Source organism: Dermacentor albipictus, unplaced genomic scaffold (assembly GCF_038994185.2).
Source record: "Dermacentor albipictus isolate Rhodes 1998 colony unplaced genomic scaffold, USDA_Dalb.pri_finalv2 scaffold_22, whole genome shotgun sequence".
Lineage (NCBI taxonomy): Eukaryota > Metazoa > Arthropoda > Arachnida > Ixodida > Ixodidae > Dermacentor > Dermacentor albipictus.
In genome coordinates this window covers 5,891,396-5,906,421 of record NW_027225576.1, presented here as the reverse complement: position 1 = coordinate 5,906,421, position 15,026 = coordinate 5,891,396, and the positions used below count along the sequence as shown (strand labels likewise).

The window sequence follows — 15,026 nt, the reverse complement described above, 5'->3', positions numbered from 1 at the left end:
CACGCCAAGTGGAAATATGTTGCACAGCTCTGCACAAAGCTGAGGAACATGAGCACGAGCTTAGGTCTGAAGAAGTGAACGCTTTAATGACTAGCCTGCTGTAGGCTTGGCTTTGTCAATTACTGTAAATTACTGTACATTCTGTAAATAAAAAAAAATATGGCGTTTTACGTGACAAGACCACGATCTGATTATGAGGCACGGCGTAGTTGGGGAATATGGAAAATTTCGACCACCTGGGCATCTTTAACGTACACCTAAATCTAAGTACACGTGTGTCTTCGCATTTCGCCCCCATCGAACTGCGGCCGCCAAAATGTATATGCGCTACTCGTCTTGCTTCTTCTCTCAGCAAAAGTATTAGTCTAAACCTAACTTAACGGGAAGCTTTAGCTCCTACCTGGGAAATCATCAATCCTTTCTTCTTACAACCACTGCACCGCAATTCATGAGTTGTGTTGAACTTAAAAGAAACAGTTAAAATTAGATTTCAGAAAGCCAATTTTTATTTAGCTTCCACTTTTCTAAATACTAAAGAGATGCGAAATCTCAAGAAACAATACTCAAAGTATACGACTCTGCACCTCAGCAACTAAAAACGATATCGGAATTCTCTAAGCTGCACCTAATATTTCATTTAATGCAGACAAAAATGATATATCATATGCCACCCTGAAATACACCCCTAACTCCTGAATATGGTATTCGCAAAATCTTAACAGGCATTGTAACTTCACATAAGTTATAAATTCATACATCGAATTTGTCCGATTGAGATGCTCCAAGGGATGCAGTTTAGAGGGATGCGATATCAGTTTTTATCCTAACTAACGGATTTGTAAACTTCGTACTTCTTTTTCAAATTTGCCGATTGCCGATAATTCTTGTCAATAATGCCATGGCCTAGTTCAAAATTATTATTGCAGCAATCACTGCGATCGAACGTTCTCTCTTGAATGCAACAATTCTCATTCATATCGGTTGAGCGATTTTCTCAAAAAATCATTTACGCATTTTGCATGTATTTGAGCAGCCGGCATCGAAGAAGGGCCCGAGCTAAAGCTTCCTCTTATTGAATCACACTGGTTCTTAGAAAACACAAGAAAAATAACGCTGACTATACCAAAGCCCGCGGCCCCAGTCGTGCACAAATAAACAGAAAAAACAACGAAGAAAGGGAACCCAATGCAAGCTTTGCGGGAGCTGTTATGTCGGCCAGACATCTCACCCGGAATGCCGACGAGCTGTCTGGCAAGGTGTCTAGCAAAATCGTCGATTCATTGCAAGTCGAGCAAGTAGCAGCAATCAGTTTCTCTATGGTAGCAGGTCGTCTTCAAGATAACGCTGATACATAAGCGCGCTCGTTTCCAAGTGCCGAGGGGAAGCAACAGTCTCGGGGTGTGCTTCTTTTTATTGTTTTTTGTTTAGTTGAGCGTCATGGCATACGTCACGGCGCGAATTTCAAATCTTTAAGGTTGATACGCCACGTGGTGGCGAAAATAGAAACTAAACGCAAGTCCAGAATTCCTGGGTATACGTACAGTAGTGGAGTTTCCTTGCCTTTTCACCTCACCTCCCCCATCTCTTATATTGGAACTGCCTCTTCTCCCTCTCCATCTTCTCCTCTCTACAGTTCTATATGTGTTCCCTCTGCCATCGCACGTTAGTAGAAAGGGAAGCGCTGCAGTTTCTTCAATGCTTCTGAGGGGAGTCACATATGGGCCCTATAACGTAAAATTATTCCAATATGTTTCTATTCCAATCTCCTGATGTCAAATTTGCGTAACCACTGACGCAAGCACCGGGTGGTCACCCGCAGTGTTGTCTGAACAGACCAATCAAACACTCTCCTCGTTTATAGGAGGTCACTTTTGTTTGCTTGAAAAACGAATAACATTGCCTACACTGAGCGGCTTGTCGTATCTAATTGGCTGACAAGAGGCGAGGAGCACGCTCAAGTGGAGAGGGATTCGCTGGGGCAGAGCCAGTGCACTGAAAACCGATAACCGGAAGAAGAGGGTGGTGCCGGCGTCTGCGATTGGTCGGCTTTCCCTTACTTATCTTGTGGTGGCTGGTCGAAAATCACGGCGGCATGCTACGGAAGCTTAAGAATGACGCTAAAGCTGACCCTCAGCAAAGAAGAGTTGGCCGAATGGGGTGGTAAACGTGCCGAAAGTGCTCGAAAACGTTGCATGGCCACGCAAGAAGTTTTATTATACGCAAATACATCCATGCTCTCCAGCAGGTGTGAGTAGCCAGAGTCTCAGCGATCGGCGGCAGCCATCTTTTATTCCTTTTGGAACGGGGCAGGCTGTGGCTATTCCGAAGAAAATTCAGTTTTGTTCGGCATATTAATGCATCTTTATCGCGTACACGTCACTTTGACGCGGTGAGTTTGTGCGGTTTTGTGACGTCGCGTGACAGGCAGGTGAAGTGGGTGCAGCCCGAAAACTTTTTACCGATAGCCGAGGGCTAATGGCGAAAAGGGGTCGAATCAGAAATAACTGTTTTTCTTTATTCTGTCGAATCATGCATAATCAGTGTGTACACATCATATCAGATAGGGAACTATCGCGGTTTTCGTGTCGTCGCGTGACAGACAGGTGAAGTGGGGATGGTCGAAAAAAGTTTTTCACCAATCGTGGAGGGCTGATAGCAGAATTGGAATAGAAAAGTTTGGAATAGTTTTACGTTATAGCGCCCATAATTACAGCTGTCCAGCTAATGTGGCAACGAACGGCCAGGGTGCTCCAGAGGGCATTGTGCACGTTCGACGTGGTGGGGTGAAAACGAGTTTCTCTCGTCGCCTTTTCTCTCTTACTCCCGCTGTCATCTATATACACTCTCTGAACCACCCTCCAACGTGGTGTGCGCGACAGCAGCAGCAGCAACAGCAGCAGTGCGAAAGTCGAATGAAGGGGCAAAGAATGCTTCGCTTTAAAAATGATCTCGCTGGTAATGGCTACCCTAACCAACTTCTACGTCAGCAGGGACACCGCTCCACAGTATCTCCCAAAGGTAGACCAACTCGTCGTATGAAAACTGCACCTATTCCCTATGCTCCCAGCATAAGTGAAACCCTGGCAAGAATTTTCAGGAATTATGACATACAAGTCACACACGTGCCATCAAGCAAGTTGGAAAGCCAATTGGTACGCGTGAAAGACCCATTTGAACGTGAACGTCACCCTGCAGTGATATATAAGATACCTCGTGAAGACTGCCGCGCATCGTACATCGGATAAAAAGGCAACTTGAGACTACGCATCAAGCAGCACCAAAATGACGTAGCTAAGGGACACACCGCCGCCAACACGCTAGCTCAGCATCGCCTTAACGCAGGTCACAACATTGATTTGAATTCTGCGACTGTCATCAACACGGAGAAATCACTATTATCCCGCCTTCTTTTGCAATCATCAAACCAGTCGACGCCTCTCACACTAAATCGGACAGGTGGAAATCTACCAGAGCTATACACCAGATCGCTGCGCCATCTACTATGTATATAAGGCACGGCCCAAGGTTTCTGGCTTTTATGGGAACAAAAGAACTGTAGGGGACTCGAAACGTCATAAAGTCCGTTTTCTTTAAAACTTTGCTGAGTGTTTCTTTGCTGTCAAGAAGAAAACTAGCATCGTCAGTGCTGTCACCGAGTCGTCAAATGGAGGTCCACTGGCACAAACTAGCGGTCGCATATATGGTCATAGGTTGGGCAAAACAGTTCCTCTCTCTATTGAGAAATTTACAGCACCACTAGCGCCATGGTCACTCTTCTGTTTTATATACTATGCAGGCACCGCGACGGAACCAGAACTCTAAAAAGAACGAACAACATATATCTACATGGCATATACAAAGCAGGCGCTGGCTCCTCTAATTCAACGCCTCGCATCTTGCATTGCGTCGTTGCGCTTTTGTATTAGCGTGGCAGTAAAGGTATAGCCTTGCATGTACTTGCAAGTATATTGTTACATAGAATAGTTCACCGACGCTGGTACTATGAGTTCTCAAGCCTGCTACTTGACTTATGTATGCCCACTTTGCATGGCACATATACTCGCGCTTGACAAATTTCTAAAAAAAGCGTTCTGGAGCTCATTGACTGTTCTGGGTTACTAGCATCGTTGCAGTTTCGGGTTCCGTCATTCAAAACAAGTAGGTTCCCTCTATCTTACCTCATCACACAGCTGCAGCAACTGCACAATACCAGTTCATCTGACATCAATATATTCAATTGAGTGTGTCTATAGAGCTTGGCACACCATACTTTCAGCGGTTCAATTTCTTAATGTCCTTACACAAAATAGTGCTCTGTACCTTTATTATGTTTATGCTCTATAATGCAATAGTGTGCTGTATGAAAGGCGCCTCAGATGTTCACCGATAGTGAAATAAACAACAAAGAATAGCGTCCACCTACTCTGCAAATACAGTTCGTTCTGGAGTAACTTGAAGACAAGTGTGTTTTTGTTTCTTTTTACAGTCATATTACCACAAATGTACTACTTCGTTTATAACTACTGCTCAACCTTAGAAGGACGTAATAGCCGATGAAAAAGCATAAATGCAGGTGGCACCTCATAACCTCCAGCACTCAACGTTAAGGCACACATCACCAACAATTTTCAGAGTTTGCTACTTACTTGAAAAACATGTATGTCAGAACCACCATGAACAGGCCTAAGCCTGACACGGCTACTCCGATTAAGGTCAGGTAGCTGAGAATAGCATCGTGCACATTTCTTCCGCTCCTGCTTTTGTCGTATTTCTGCAAACATGTAGTAATTATCAGCAGTCTTCCTGATAAAAAAAACTACAGATGTAACAGTACAATACGTTTTTGGCAGACTTAGGCAGGGTCAAAATAATGAAGCACGTTTTTGAGAAGCCGGTTGATAGTTCAATAGATCAAGAGAGCTCCGCTGCTAAATAGATTGTACATTATTGGAAACATCACTTTTTACTTCAAATCAATATTCGCACCACTTACATAGGCACTAATAGGGTGTATTTATTTTTGATAGAGCCACTAATTATAATCGCTACATTATTTTGTGATATCCATGTTTTGTCATCCATGTATCAAAACAATTCCACTTTTGTGTTAGGTACTGATTTTGGGACATATGCCTTTATTTGAATACGTCGATGGGGGGAGGCAGTGAATTGTTCGAAGTGTCATAAAGCTCTGTAGAAGTAGAATGATATTAATTGCGCTGTGAATTCATGTCCCTGATTCCGGCATTTACGCAAAAAAGTTCAGCGGCTCTTGTGAAGATATAAACTAGATACTAATTGTACTGAAGAAAGCACGACCACGACATTGCGGTTGCTACTCACAAATAGCACCGCGAAGCTAGTCAAGTGTGTGCAATTGCACAGGTGGTATCCGTGCGCATTCCCAAGGTACTCGCATCCGTCGCCAGACCACGAACCAAATCGCTCGTTTTCGTTCACATCCCAGAATACGCATTCAATTTCATCGGGAACGATGTCCTGGAAAGGAGAAATCCAAGAGTTATGTTTAGATAAACCTTGGCTCTCTGGGGGTAGTCGTGCAGAATAAAATACGTCCTAGATATATAAAAAAAGGAACGTGCGAAGGGGTTTTCTAAAAACTATATTAAAAAATAATATTTAATAGTTTTCTAAAAACTATTAGTGAGGCTTTGATTCATTTAACTCAATCATCGCCGACAGCTTCTGTCCAGCGCTATAGGATTCCAATGTGGTTGGACGAACCGGAGTGTCCAGTGGGCAGCATAATGTGTGCGTGTGCACGCACTGCCATGGAATTCAACGCGCTTTAAGTAGCCGAGCACCCGATACGGCGCAAACGGCTACACCACATGTCCGTCGAACCGAATAATGTTTCAGAACATGCATGATATCCCACATATATGCTCGCTACACTCTAACACTACCACCCACTGAATCCCTCTTCGGTTCACGCAAGCACGCACATAGTTTCTCGACGCTATTAACTACGCGAATTTCTTAGTTTTTTTATGTAGAAGGGACGGTTTAGCACTGGAAGTAGTATATCCGTTACCTCGCACAAGTAACCACGACGTAGTGGCTGCAACGCTCGACGTAAGTCGGGGTGATCGTTAGTTTGAATGAGGCTATGGCTGATGCGTTATCTTTTCCTACCTTAGGGTCGTGTCGGGTCTCAAACTCGCTGCAACAAATACGATCGGCCCATTTCTTAGTCCGTAGCTCTATGATTCGTAGTAAGATAAGTACTTAAGTTGTTGCAGACATTAACCTTCAAAAGTTGACGTTTCCCGCTTGTACAAGGGTGATAGCGCAGTGGGCTTGTTAGGAAGGAAACTTTTTACCTCTAGAAAATCGGTTATTCTAAATTACAAAATTGCTCCCTTGCATTCCTTTCCTTAGTGCCGCGATTTCATCGGTAATTTGATGACGGCATTCCACACTTCACAGGCACAATTTATTTTTTTCTCAAACACTGAACTTCTGTTGTAAAAGCGATAACAGTGTGTCTGCACTTCTAAAAAGCCACTTATTCGCACCTTGTTTTGGAAGGTTCTAATGAAGCAATAGAGAAAGCAAAGTGCAGTTGCCGCTCAGAGAAAGAAAGAAAGCCAATCTCTAAATACTACGAGCGCTTGTGAATACTATAGGTTTAGTTCTCGGGATGATCGAAGAGCGTGAGAAACACCGGACAGGTTACAATTGCCTGTCTGGACACCGCAGAGAAAAACACTCCTAAAGCTTTCGTAGCGAATAGCCAGCGACCCACTACTGAATTAAGGAATGTCATCAAGACAATATTAACATTATATATATGCCAGCTGATTCCCTAGTGTTGTCCAGTTCGAAAAGATAACCGGAGAAAAATGAGAATGAAACAAAGCATTTATGGGTGCCTAAACAAAGAAATCAGCACTTTTTTTGGAACAGCTTTCTAGTTTAGCGAATGCTCCTTTAGTGTACTAAAGGAGTATTCTGGCAAAATATCATGGATGTGCGCATCCATGGACGCCAAAATGCTAGAGTTTGAATATATTTCTTGAACTACAGGAGCACAAATGAACAAACAAGAACCTTCAGATTCGATCTGCGCGGAAGAATGCAAGTGTCTGCTTTGTCAAAAAAAAAAATGACAGGTTGAGTACTAAAACATGACGGCTAGAATAGGAGCGCAATAACTGTTTTGAAGTGTTTTTGCACTGGAAATGGTAAGCTTTCTCGCCTGATTCCAAAGTCTTGGTCTCGCGGTCTGATAATTTCTCAAAAAGGACACCAGTCGAAAACAGGAGGGATTTTTCACCTCTAAAGAAGAAGGTTCCATAGTATTTCGGGATGCACATGTTACACAAATATCTGGTAAGTAATTTGACGCTTTTCTCCTGCCTGGAAGGCAAACTGGTCACTATAGAATTCTTTTCTCAGGCCGGATCTCTCGTTATTGTAGAAAGGCAAGGTCTCTCATTCATAACACGGAGAAGACTATTATTAGAATAAGAGCTTTACGGGAGATGTTCCTTTTCTTTACGTAAGCTTGAACATCTCGCGCTTTCTTTTCAAACTGCCGCTACACCAAAGCATGAGTCGTTTTTCATACTTCTATGCCTGTCTTGAAGTATATCGTCACCCTATATAATCGCCCTTATGCATATCCACCGATCACATCTATAGTGACCAACGCAAGATTAGTGCCGACCCATCTACGCCAGAAAATATAGTCCGCCATTATGATGTAGAAAGAGTAGCACTAGAAGAACACTTACACATGCCTGCCGAAAGTAGAAGCTGAATCTGGCATCGTTGCTGGTCGAATGTGCCGCGCCGTCGTCCGTGTCGTATTTCACCTGGAGTACGGAGGTGCACACTTCGTAGGCCAAGCCCGCGTCTCCGTCGTTTACTGCGACCTCAGATTCGTTGTCCCTTGGCGCCATCTCCTGGAACAGCGCGCTGTCCCGGATCAAGGCAATGGCGAGGCGCGGCGCGGACGCGTTCGCTTCGGAGAGCACGAAAGCCGCGTCGGTGCCCGTGGTCAGGCTTTGCGGCTCGCTGAAGCTGTATGTCGAATTGTCTCGCAGGTGGATGGCGATGCCTCGAGCAGCTTCTGCGCTGCCCACCTTGCCCAGTGCCACGGAACCACTGATGACAACGGTGACCGAGGAGAGCCCTGCAGAGGCATCCTCTATGGCTGCGAGGATTCTGCGATACGCGAGCGATGGGCGAGAAGGACCTGGTCAGAACGTTATCCGTGGCTTTGGAGTGAGGAAGCAGGCCTATGGTATTGGTGCACTTGAGTGTCATGATCCACAAGAAACACTTCGAGCATTCGATACCTTTTTGAAGACGTCAGTACTTCTTGTGTGTGCGCAGCAAATCCGAAGGCGTAATCGCTTGCGTCAAGTCGTACAAATATCACGCTTCACACGTACGTAAACGATGTTCCACGCATCAAGCACGAACACTTACGGGACCATGTAGGATAGTAACTTACGCACAGGCTTTCGTTGAACGCAAGCTCGGCGTAATTTCTTTTCCGAGAAGAGTCCTGAGTAAAATAATTTACTTTAATTTCTGGCCATCTAGCGTCATGGTATTTAATCATTTTGAAACCTATTTTTCACGTGTCGTTATCTTAAGGCGTTCATAAAATAATAAAAACTAGAATGCACATCGAGCACAAATGTATGTTTCAAGCTTAAGTCGACAATATATCAAAACGATCAGATGGAGGGCATCTCCTCCAATTCTTCAATAGAGCGAAGGGGAAAATGCACCTAAAACAAGCGCCCGATGCCGTTTGTTTCAGTTGAAGTGTATTCTCTCTACTGACAGCGTTAATTTTGTCTTTGTCTCGTACCCAAGGCATAGTTCGACTAAAGACCGAATATATATATATATATATATATGAATAACGCCGCTGCCTTCTCCTTTCTGTCGCTGTACTAAGACATTGCTAATTTTATGATGAAATCTTTCGCGACGAGCAAATGAGGGGTAAGTGATGAAACAACATCCTATGGTCCCCTATTCTTTCTCACAAATTAATTTTTCTAGGTTTCACGGAGTTTTATTCATATCTCAGAGATATGGATGATTTTTTTATCAGCGCGATGCGGCTTCTTTGCCCTATTTTTACATTTCACTTAAGTATCAAACTGAATATGTTGACCTCATGAGCTACATGTACATTCAAACACATGTACAACGCATAAATAATATCCTTGAACAGACGCAAAAGGTTATTAACATTGGTTGCTTTAAAATAAACAAAAATGATTTAGTGATTCATCAGAGCATACCTTTCGTTTAAACCCCAAGTTTCTGCAATAATAAAAATTAGGCGATAAACATTTTGAATGTCTGCGGCAGCATGAGACCGTGATATAATGTCATGTCAGCTGTTGAAATTATTCTCTATCATCAGCAGAATGGCACATGCCTCATGCATTGTTCTTTCAAATTTCAGATATGCCTTTGTCTATGTGTGGGTGTTGTTTTGTCTATACGTTTGTGTGTGCCATATCTGACAGATATGAACGATATGGCGTTCGTTCGTTCGTGCGTGTGTGTTTGAGAGAGCTCTAGAGAGACCGTATGTGCCTCATATTTGAAAAGCACATATGCCCCCGTTAGGCAGAACCTTAACAGATTTGAGGAACTGTCAAGGTGTCGAAATTAGAGCTAGCCCCGACGTAAAGCTTCCTCTCAATAAAGACTTACTTTATAACTGAGTAAAGACTGTGATATATACCGGAAGGCGGCTATTAGGTCATTTACTCGTTTCGCATGATGACTCAATTCTTACAATGAAGTCCAATGATACATTATGTTATTTATTTATTTACTTATTAGCACAACTCGACATATCTGGTAGATTACCTGAACAAGTGGACATTACTTGCACTCAAGCCGAGATGTTTAGGAAAATTGATAAGGAACACTCACTAATCAATATTTCTCTTTATTCACCTTAAGATACATGTTAGATTTGCGAAATATAAGCGTACTAGGAGTAAAGTCATTTACACTTTGCAAAAAATCAAAGGGATAGCCTCCCATCTCAAAACGCCCTTCCCAAAATTCTGTTACGACATACCCTGGCGTTCCACTTAATGCGAAAAACCTCGCTCCAGAAGTTCAGGGCAATATTACCCGCAACGCCAATGTATTTTTAGCAGATTTTGGTGAAGGATATCTCGAAATAGAGGCAGTCTCGCAATTTTTTTTTCAGTGCAGTCGACTTCAGTATTACGTGGTTTCATTCCTGCAACGTGGCATATGCCCTAAAGTGAAGGTAAAGTTAATTACCTTATCTTTTCTTTGGAAACAAGAACATTTTAATTTAACACTCTTGTTTTTTCCTTTCTCTTCTACAAATTTACTTAAATTTACGCAACAAGTTTTAACATTGGCAATTTTTAACAATCTGTTTAAACTATACAAACAGAACCATGTGGTATATGTGCAAACTCATGCATCTCTGATCACCTTTACGTGGTCATGAACAGATTGAGGTAAGCTTGGGTCGTTTTGTATGGACAATTAGGATTCGCATGCCAGCAGATCAGTGAAGATCCACGCACCCAGTTCATGAACTAGTTTCCTTCACAGTATGCTCCTGGCGCGCCGTACCTGTTTGTGGAGTTGCCAGAACGAGACTGTTGAAGTGCCTGGCTGTCAGCCTTCAATACGTGGCTGATTGTTGATGCAATCTCCATTGCTGTCTGAAAAATAATGTAGACCCAGGGCAGTAATAGACTTTCAAAAAAAAAAAACATGTAATTTCAAACGGCAAGAAATGGAGCCTAAGTTGCCTTGTAAGCCACATTTTTTTTAAATTTCTAGCCTTAGGATGTCTCGCCTAAAATACTCGTTTTCAGGTACTTCGCCAACAGGACAGCTCAGCTGTTAGAGCATGCGGTGATCTGAAAAAAAAAACAATGCAAAAAGATCTTTACTTGAAGTAAATCGGACGTAACAATGTTCCCTGCTGTTAATCCAAAACAACGTAAAACACGTACGCTTTCACGCGTAATAGAAAGCTAACGAAGAAACTTTTTTACTGTAGTAGCGAGACAGCCTTCAACCATCTTCTATCTCGCTTTGTCGCAATCTGTGCGGAATGCACCCGACCATGTCGGGCAGAAAGAAGTAAAAGGACACCAAAAAGCAGCATTGCAAATTACCATAAACTCGAAACGCGCGTTTTCAAAACTGTAATATTTCATTTCTTGAGGCAAAATGGTTATTACTACTACAGAATAAAGATATCTTTCTAGTGTTCATAACAAAACCTTAGCCCCGACAACGTGATATCACAGATATCGAAGCTTTTTCTGGCATTTGGGATGTTGTTGCGCAGTCAAAGTTCCCGAAATACGCTAGGCGCAGTATTTCGTTCTTACATAATGCCACTTAGTATTTCTATGCCAATAAGCAATAAACAAGACGCGGCATAGACACTGTCCGATACCCGTAAAGTCACGGTGCGGGAAGTTCGGGTGGGACCGTTGCCTACCACGCTTGGTTACCGCTAGTCTTGGCTTGCTTAACACGCCCCCTCTCACGGTAAGAACGACACTTTCGCTATTAGGGATGCGCAATTTACTAATAAAGGTCAACTTGAATACATCCCCCCCCCCCTTATTCAGTGTCTCTTCAACATCTCAAAAGAACATAGCGGCTATAACGGGCGTAGTAGCGTGAGCCTCCTAATTACTTTTTAAACACTTAGGTGCATTAATACCCTCGACACCAAGGTACAGCATGTGGAGCCGGGGAATCGGTGATGCCGCTCATGTGTTCCATTACGGGTTAGAGAGTCTAGTTTCAATTGTAGGTGGCACTGGTCTTGCGATGAGCGGAGTTAATCTACCGCTTCCGCGAAATTCGCTTTAGAGACAGTTAAGTGTCTTCATGCCATCCTTACCCCGCAAGAAATGCATCACAACTACTCGCCAGGACGGGATTGTTCCGTCGGAGAAAAAGAAAGAGCTCGAAAGAAAGATTACAAAGGAATAAGTGCGACAAGTCTACTGCAGCTGTAGAAAAACGCCTGTATGGATAGTACTGTTTCCTTTACGGGAGTGTTGGTAGGAATGAATCGATGCTATTAATCGCAAGGACATCGACATTCGACATCCATCCATTCGCCCACCCAACCATCTGTCCGTGCGACCGTCCGTCCATCCGTCGCCTTTTCCAGTCCATATTGTTTACCACGATATTCGTGGATTTATGTTGCTCGATTATTCGTACTCACGTTGAGGTGTTTCTAGGCAACACGGGGAAGTTGCTCACAGGAAAGGCTACCATTTTTATGCTCTAATACAAATGGCTTGCGCGCTTTCGCTGAACGTCAGCACTTTTTGACATAATTTTAACCTTTCAAAATATGTGTAAATGTGCAGAACACTCAACGCACCTGCATCGTCGAGATGACGAGGCGCCTTGATTTTAGTAGAAATTATGCAAATCCACGGTCATAGAGGTCAGGCTGCAATTTAATATTGTCTACTCGAACCTCAGCTACAAGGCGTGGCGTTAGACTGTGTGAACCCCCGAAAATGATGCAGAAGCACAAACATATAGCTTTGGAAACATTATTAACGCAAGCAAGAATACCTCCGGGCCGGAGGAGTCAAGTAGGACAAATTCGTGTTCGAAGCGGCCCGAAAGACGTCTTGTGAGGGGCGAGCAGCTTTGTCACGCTGGAGACTACCTGGCTAGTCACTTGACGAGACAGACACAACATTCTGCACCGTCACAATACAATTTCGGGTGACACAAGCAACCGTAAATGTTGCCAATTCAGAAACAATATAAATACTTATGATGGATCTGCATAAGCTGCATAGGCTGCATAAGCCATAATATCGTAATAACTTGATACTTAAACATTAATTATAAGGAAGGTTCGCCTCATTGGGTGGTAACACGGTCAGGGAGAAGTGAGTGTGATCATCATCACGTGTACATAACCGCCAATTTACCGGTCTATTTCATCATTACCAATCGCAACAATTATAGCAGTTATTTCCAATCCAAACGATGAAATTAAGAGTGTCTTTTTTTCTTTCTTTCTTTTAAATTGAAAGTCAAGCGAAGAGGGGCCAGGCCGACCCTCCGATTTTCCCGCACGCGGCGCGTCAGCAGCCCTCAAAAGTAACGGTGCGTCAAAGCCACTCCGGAGAGCGCGTTCTGCCTAAGCCATCGCGTTTAGTGCAAAGAGCACGTGGCAGTGCCACAACTGGATACCAGTTACCTACTTCGACTTCGATGGCGCCCGCGGAAACAATGTTCTCGAGAGTCGTCGCCACGTACAGCACGTCCTGGGCGCCCAGGCTTCCGCTGTCGGCCGTGAGCTCTCGGAGGCGTTCGGCCGTGGGAACCATGGTCGCGTTCGTCACCACCTCCTGGTTTCGGAGAGAATTTATACGGGATCCCGCGTTTAGAGAAAAAATATGGTTTGCTGAATTTTTTTTAGGCCGAGAACCGTCAAATTCTGGTGCTATTGGTAAACGAGAGTTTGCTCAGTGTTGCCGTAAATATGGGGCACCGCAGAGTCTCTCCACATTCGTATACGGATGCTTGTGATCGTAGTGAGCGTTATATCGTCCCATAGTGTCCATAGTGATCAGTGAACAGGGCGAACGCGTTAAAACTTTCTGCTGCGCCGTGTAAGTCTTGTTGTGAATTTCGTTTTAATTTTGTGATCTCGTTGGTGCGTGCGTATGAGTGTGCGTGCGCGTATGTGCGTGCGTGGGAGGTCTCTGTGTGTGTGGGTGGGCGGGGGGGGGGTGCTAAAGGAGTTGGCTTTACCACCATTGTCTTAGCAAGGTTCTTAGCTGACTAGGTTAGCTGACACTTAGGAAAGGTTCCGTTTGATCGAAAAAAAAAAGAGTTTTTGTTCTCTTTTTTCTTTTTTTCAGGCCGCTTAGAACAATGGCATACCTTAAAGCTGGCAACAAAGGTTCCTCAAATACCTCATGAAAAATTTAACTCGCTCCTTCTTTAGTGATGACAGTTATCACAATGGAAGAGGAATAAGCTATAATTAATTTAGAACAATTTACATATGATAAATAAAAATCATGAAGACGCGGTCAGTGATTAATTCTGGGGTAGCTAAGACTGCTGGCAATAAGAAGCCGTCTTAGCGCCGGAATCAAACCGAGAGAACGAACACTTTTCGGAATGTACCTACAAAATCGGTTACTTTAGAGGTTTTTTTTGCGTGTAGCAATATTTCACAGAATGACTGGATTAATGGAAAGCAAAACAAAGCATTTGAGCTAAGGAGCGTGGAGACGTGAAGTGATGCCACCGCAACTTGCCAGAGAGAGGTTCCGGAGGTCCAAGGTTGTGTCAGACGCAAGACGCTCGCACGTTCCTTGCACGTTGCCCCAGTAGGCGCCCGTTGTGAAGCTGCCTTCGCAGCGCCGTACTACAGGTAGACCATCTCCTGTAAACAGAGACGGAAGCGAGGCTTCACAAGCGCGCCTTTGCGGAGGTTATGAAAGAATAATTGCATTACGTTGAATTTAAACGTCGCTGAGCATTCGAACCAATACAGAAAGCAGTCAATTGCAGTCCGGTGAAAATACCGAAAAATGGGTGTTAAATATGGTCAGCATGTGGCTCGTTTCAACTGAAAAGTGCGCGAAATACTGTTATGACCAGTGAAAAATCGTTTTCAACTAAGGATCTTGTTTAAAACAGTGCTGGCACGAACTTGTGGCGCGTATGTTTTCGCGTAAATATAGATTACGGAGTTTCGCGCCCCAAGGTCACAATCTGACCACGAGAAGACGCAGAATTGTGGGTGCCGTAATAACAATGAACGCACACAGTCACTCTCAAATGCGCACCCAAGCGCCAGGACAGGACACAGTCCGCGCCTTCAGAATGAGGCCGCCGCCAAAGTCAAACCCAGTGCATGCTAACCTGCGTACAATTATACAAGTTACAAGAATACAAGTTATGTGATCGACGAGTAATAGAGTCACATATCGCGTAGTGGTCTTCCGCAA

General features: G+C 43.8%; 2 protein-coding genes across 4 annotated transcripts in view; both read right to left on the bottom strand.

Moving 5' to 3' along the window:
* The window catches only part of LOC139052362 (adhesion G-protein coupled receptor G6-like), a 34,869-nt gene extending 21,465 nt beyond the window's left edge, over positions 1 to 13,404 (bottom strand). For all 3 annotated transcript variants that reach the window (XM_070529455.1, XM_070529456.1, XM_070529454.1), the window contains exons 1-5: positions 13,263 to 13,404; positions 10,627 to 10,718; positions 7,761 to 8,193; positions 5,344 to 5,499; positions 4,647 to 4,771 (exon numbers count right to left, since the gene is read on the bottom strand). In XM_070529455.1, coding sequence (XP_070385556.1) covers positions 4,647 to 4,771; positions 5,344 to 5,499; positions 7,761 to 8,193; positions 10,627 to 10,718; positions 13,263 to 13,388 — 932 coding nt within the window. In that variant the 5' untranslated portion in view covers positions 13,389 to 13,404. The remainder of the gene's footprint in view (positions 1 to 4,646; positions 4,772 to 5,343; positions 5,500 to 7,760; positions 8,194 to 10,626; positions 10,719 to 13,262) is intronic.
* An 884-nt stretch (positions 13,405 to 14,288) lies between these two features.
* The window catches only part of LOC139052429 (uncharacterized), a 211,543-nt gene continuing 210,805 nt past the window's right edge, over positions 14,289 to 15,026 (bottom strand). The window contains exon 25 of the mRNA XM_070529524.1: positions 14,289 to 14,458. Coding sequence (XP_070385625.1) covers positions 14,289 to 14,458 — 170 coding nt within the window. The remainder of the gene's footprint in view (positions 14,459 to 15,026) is intronic.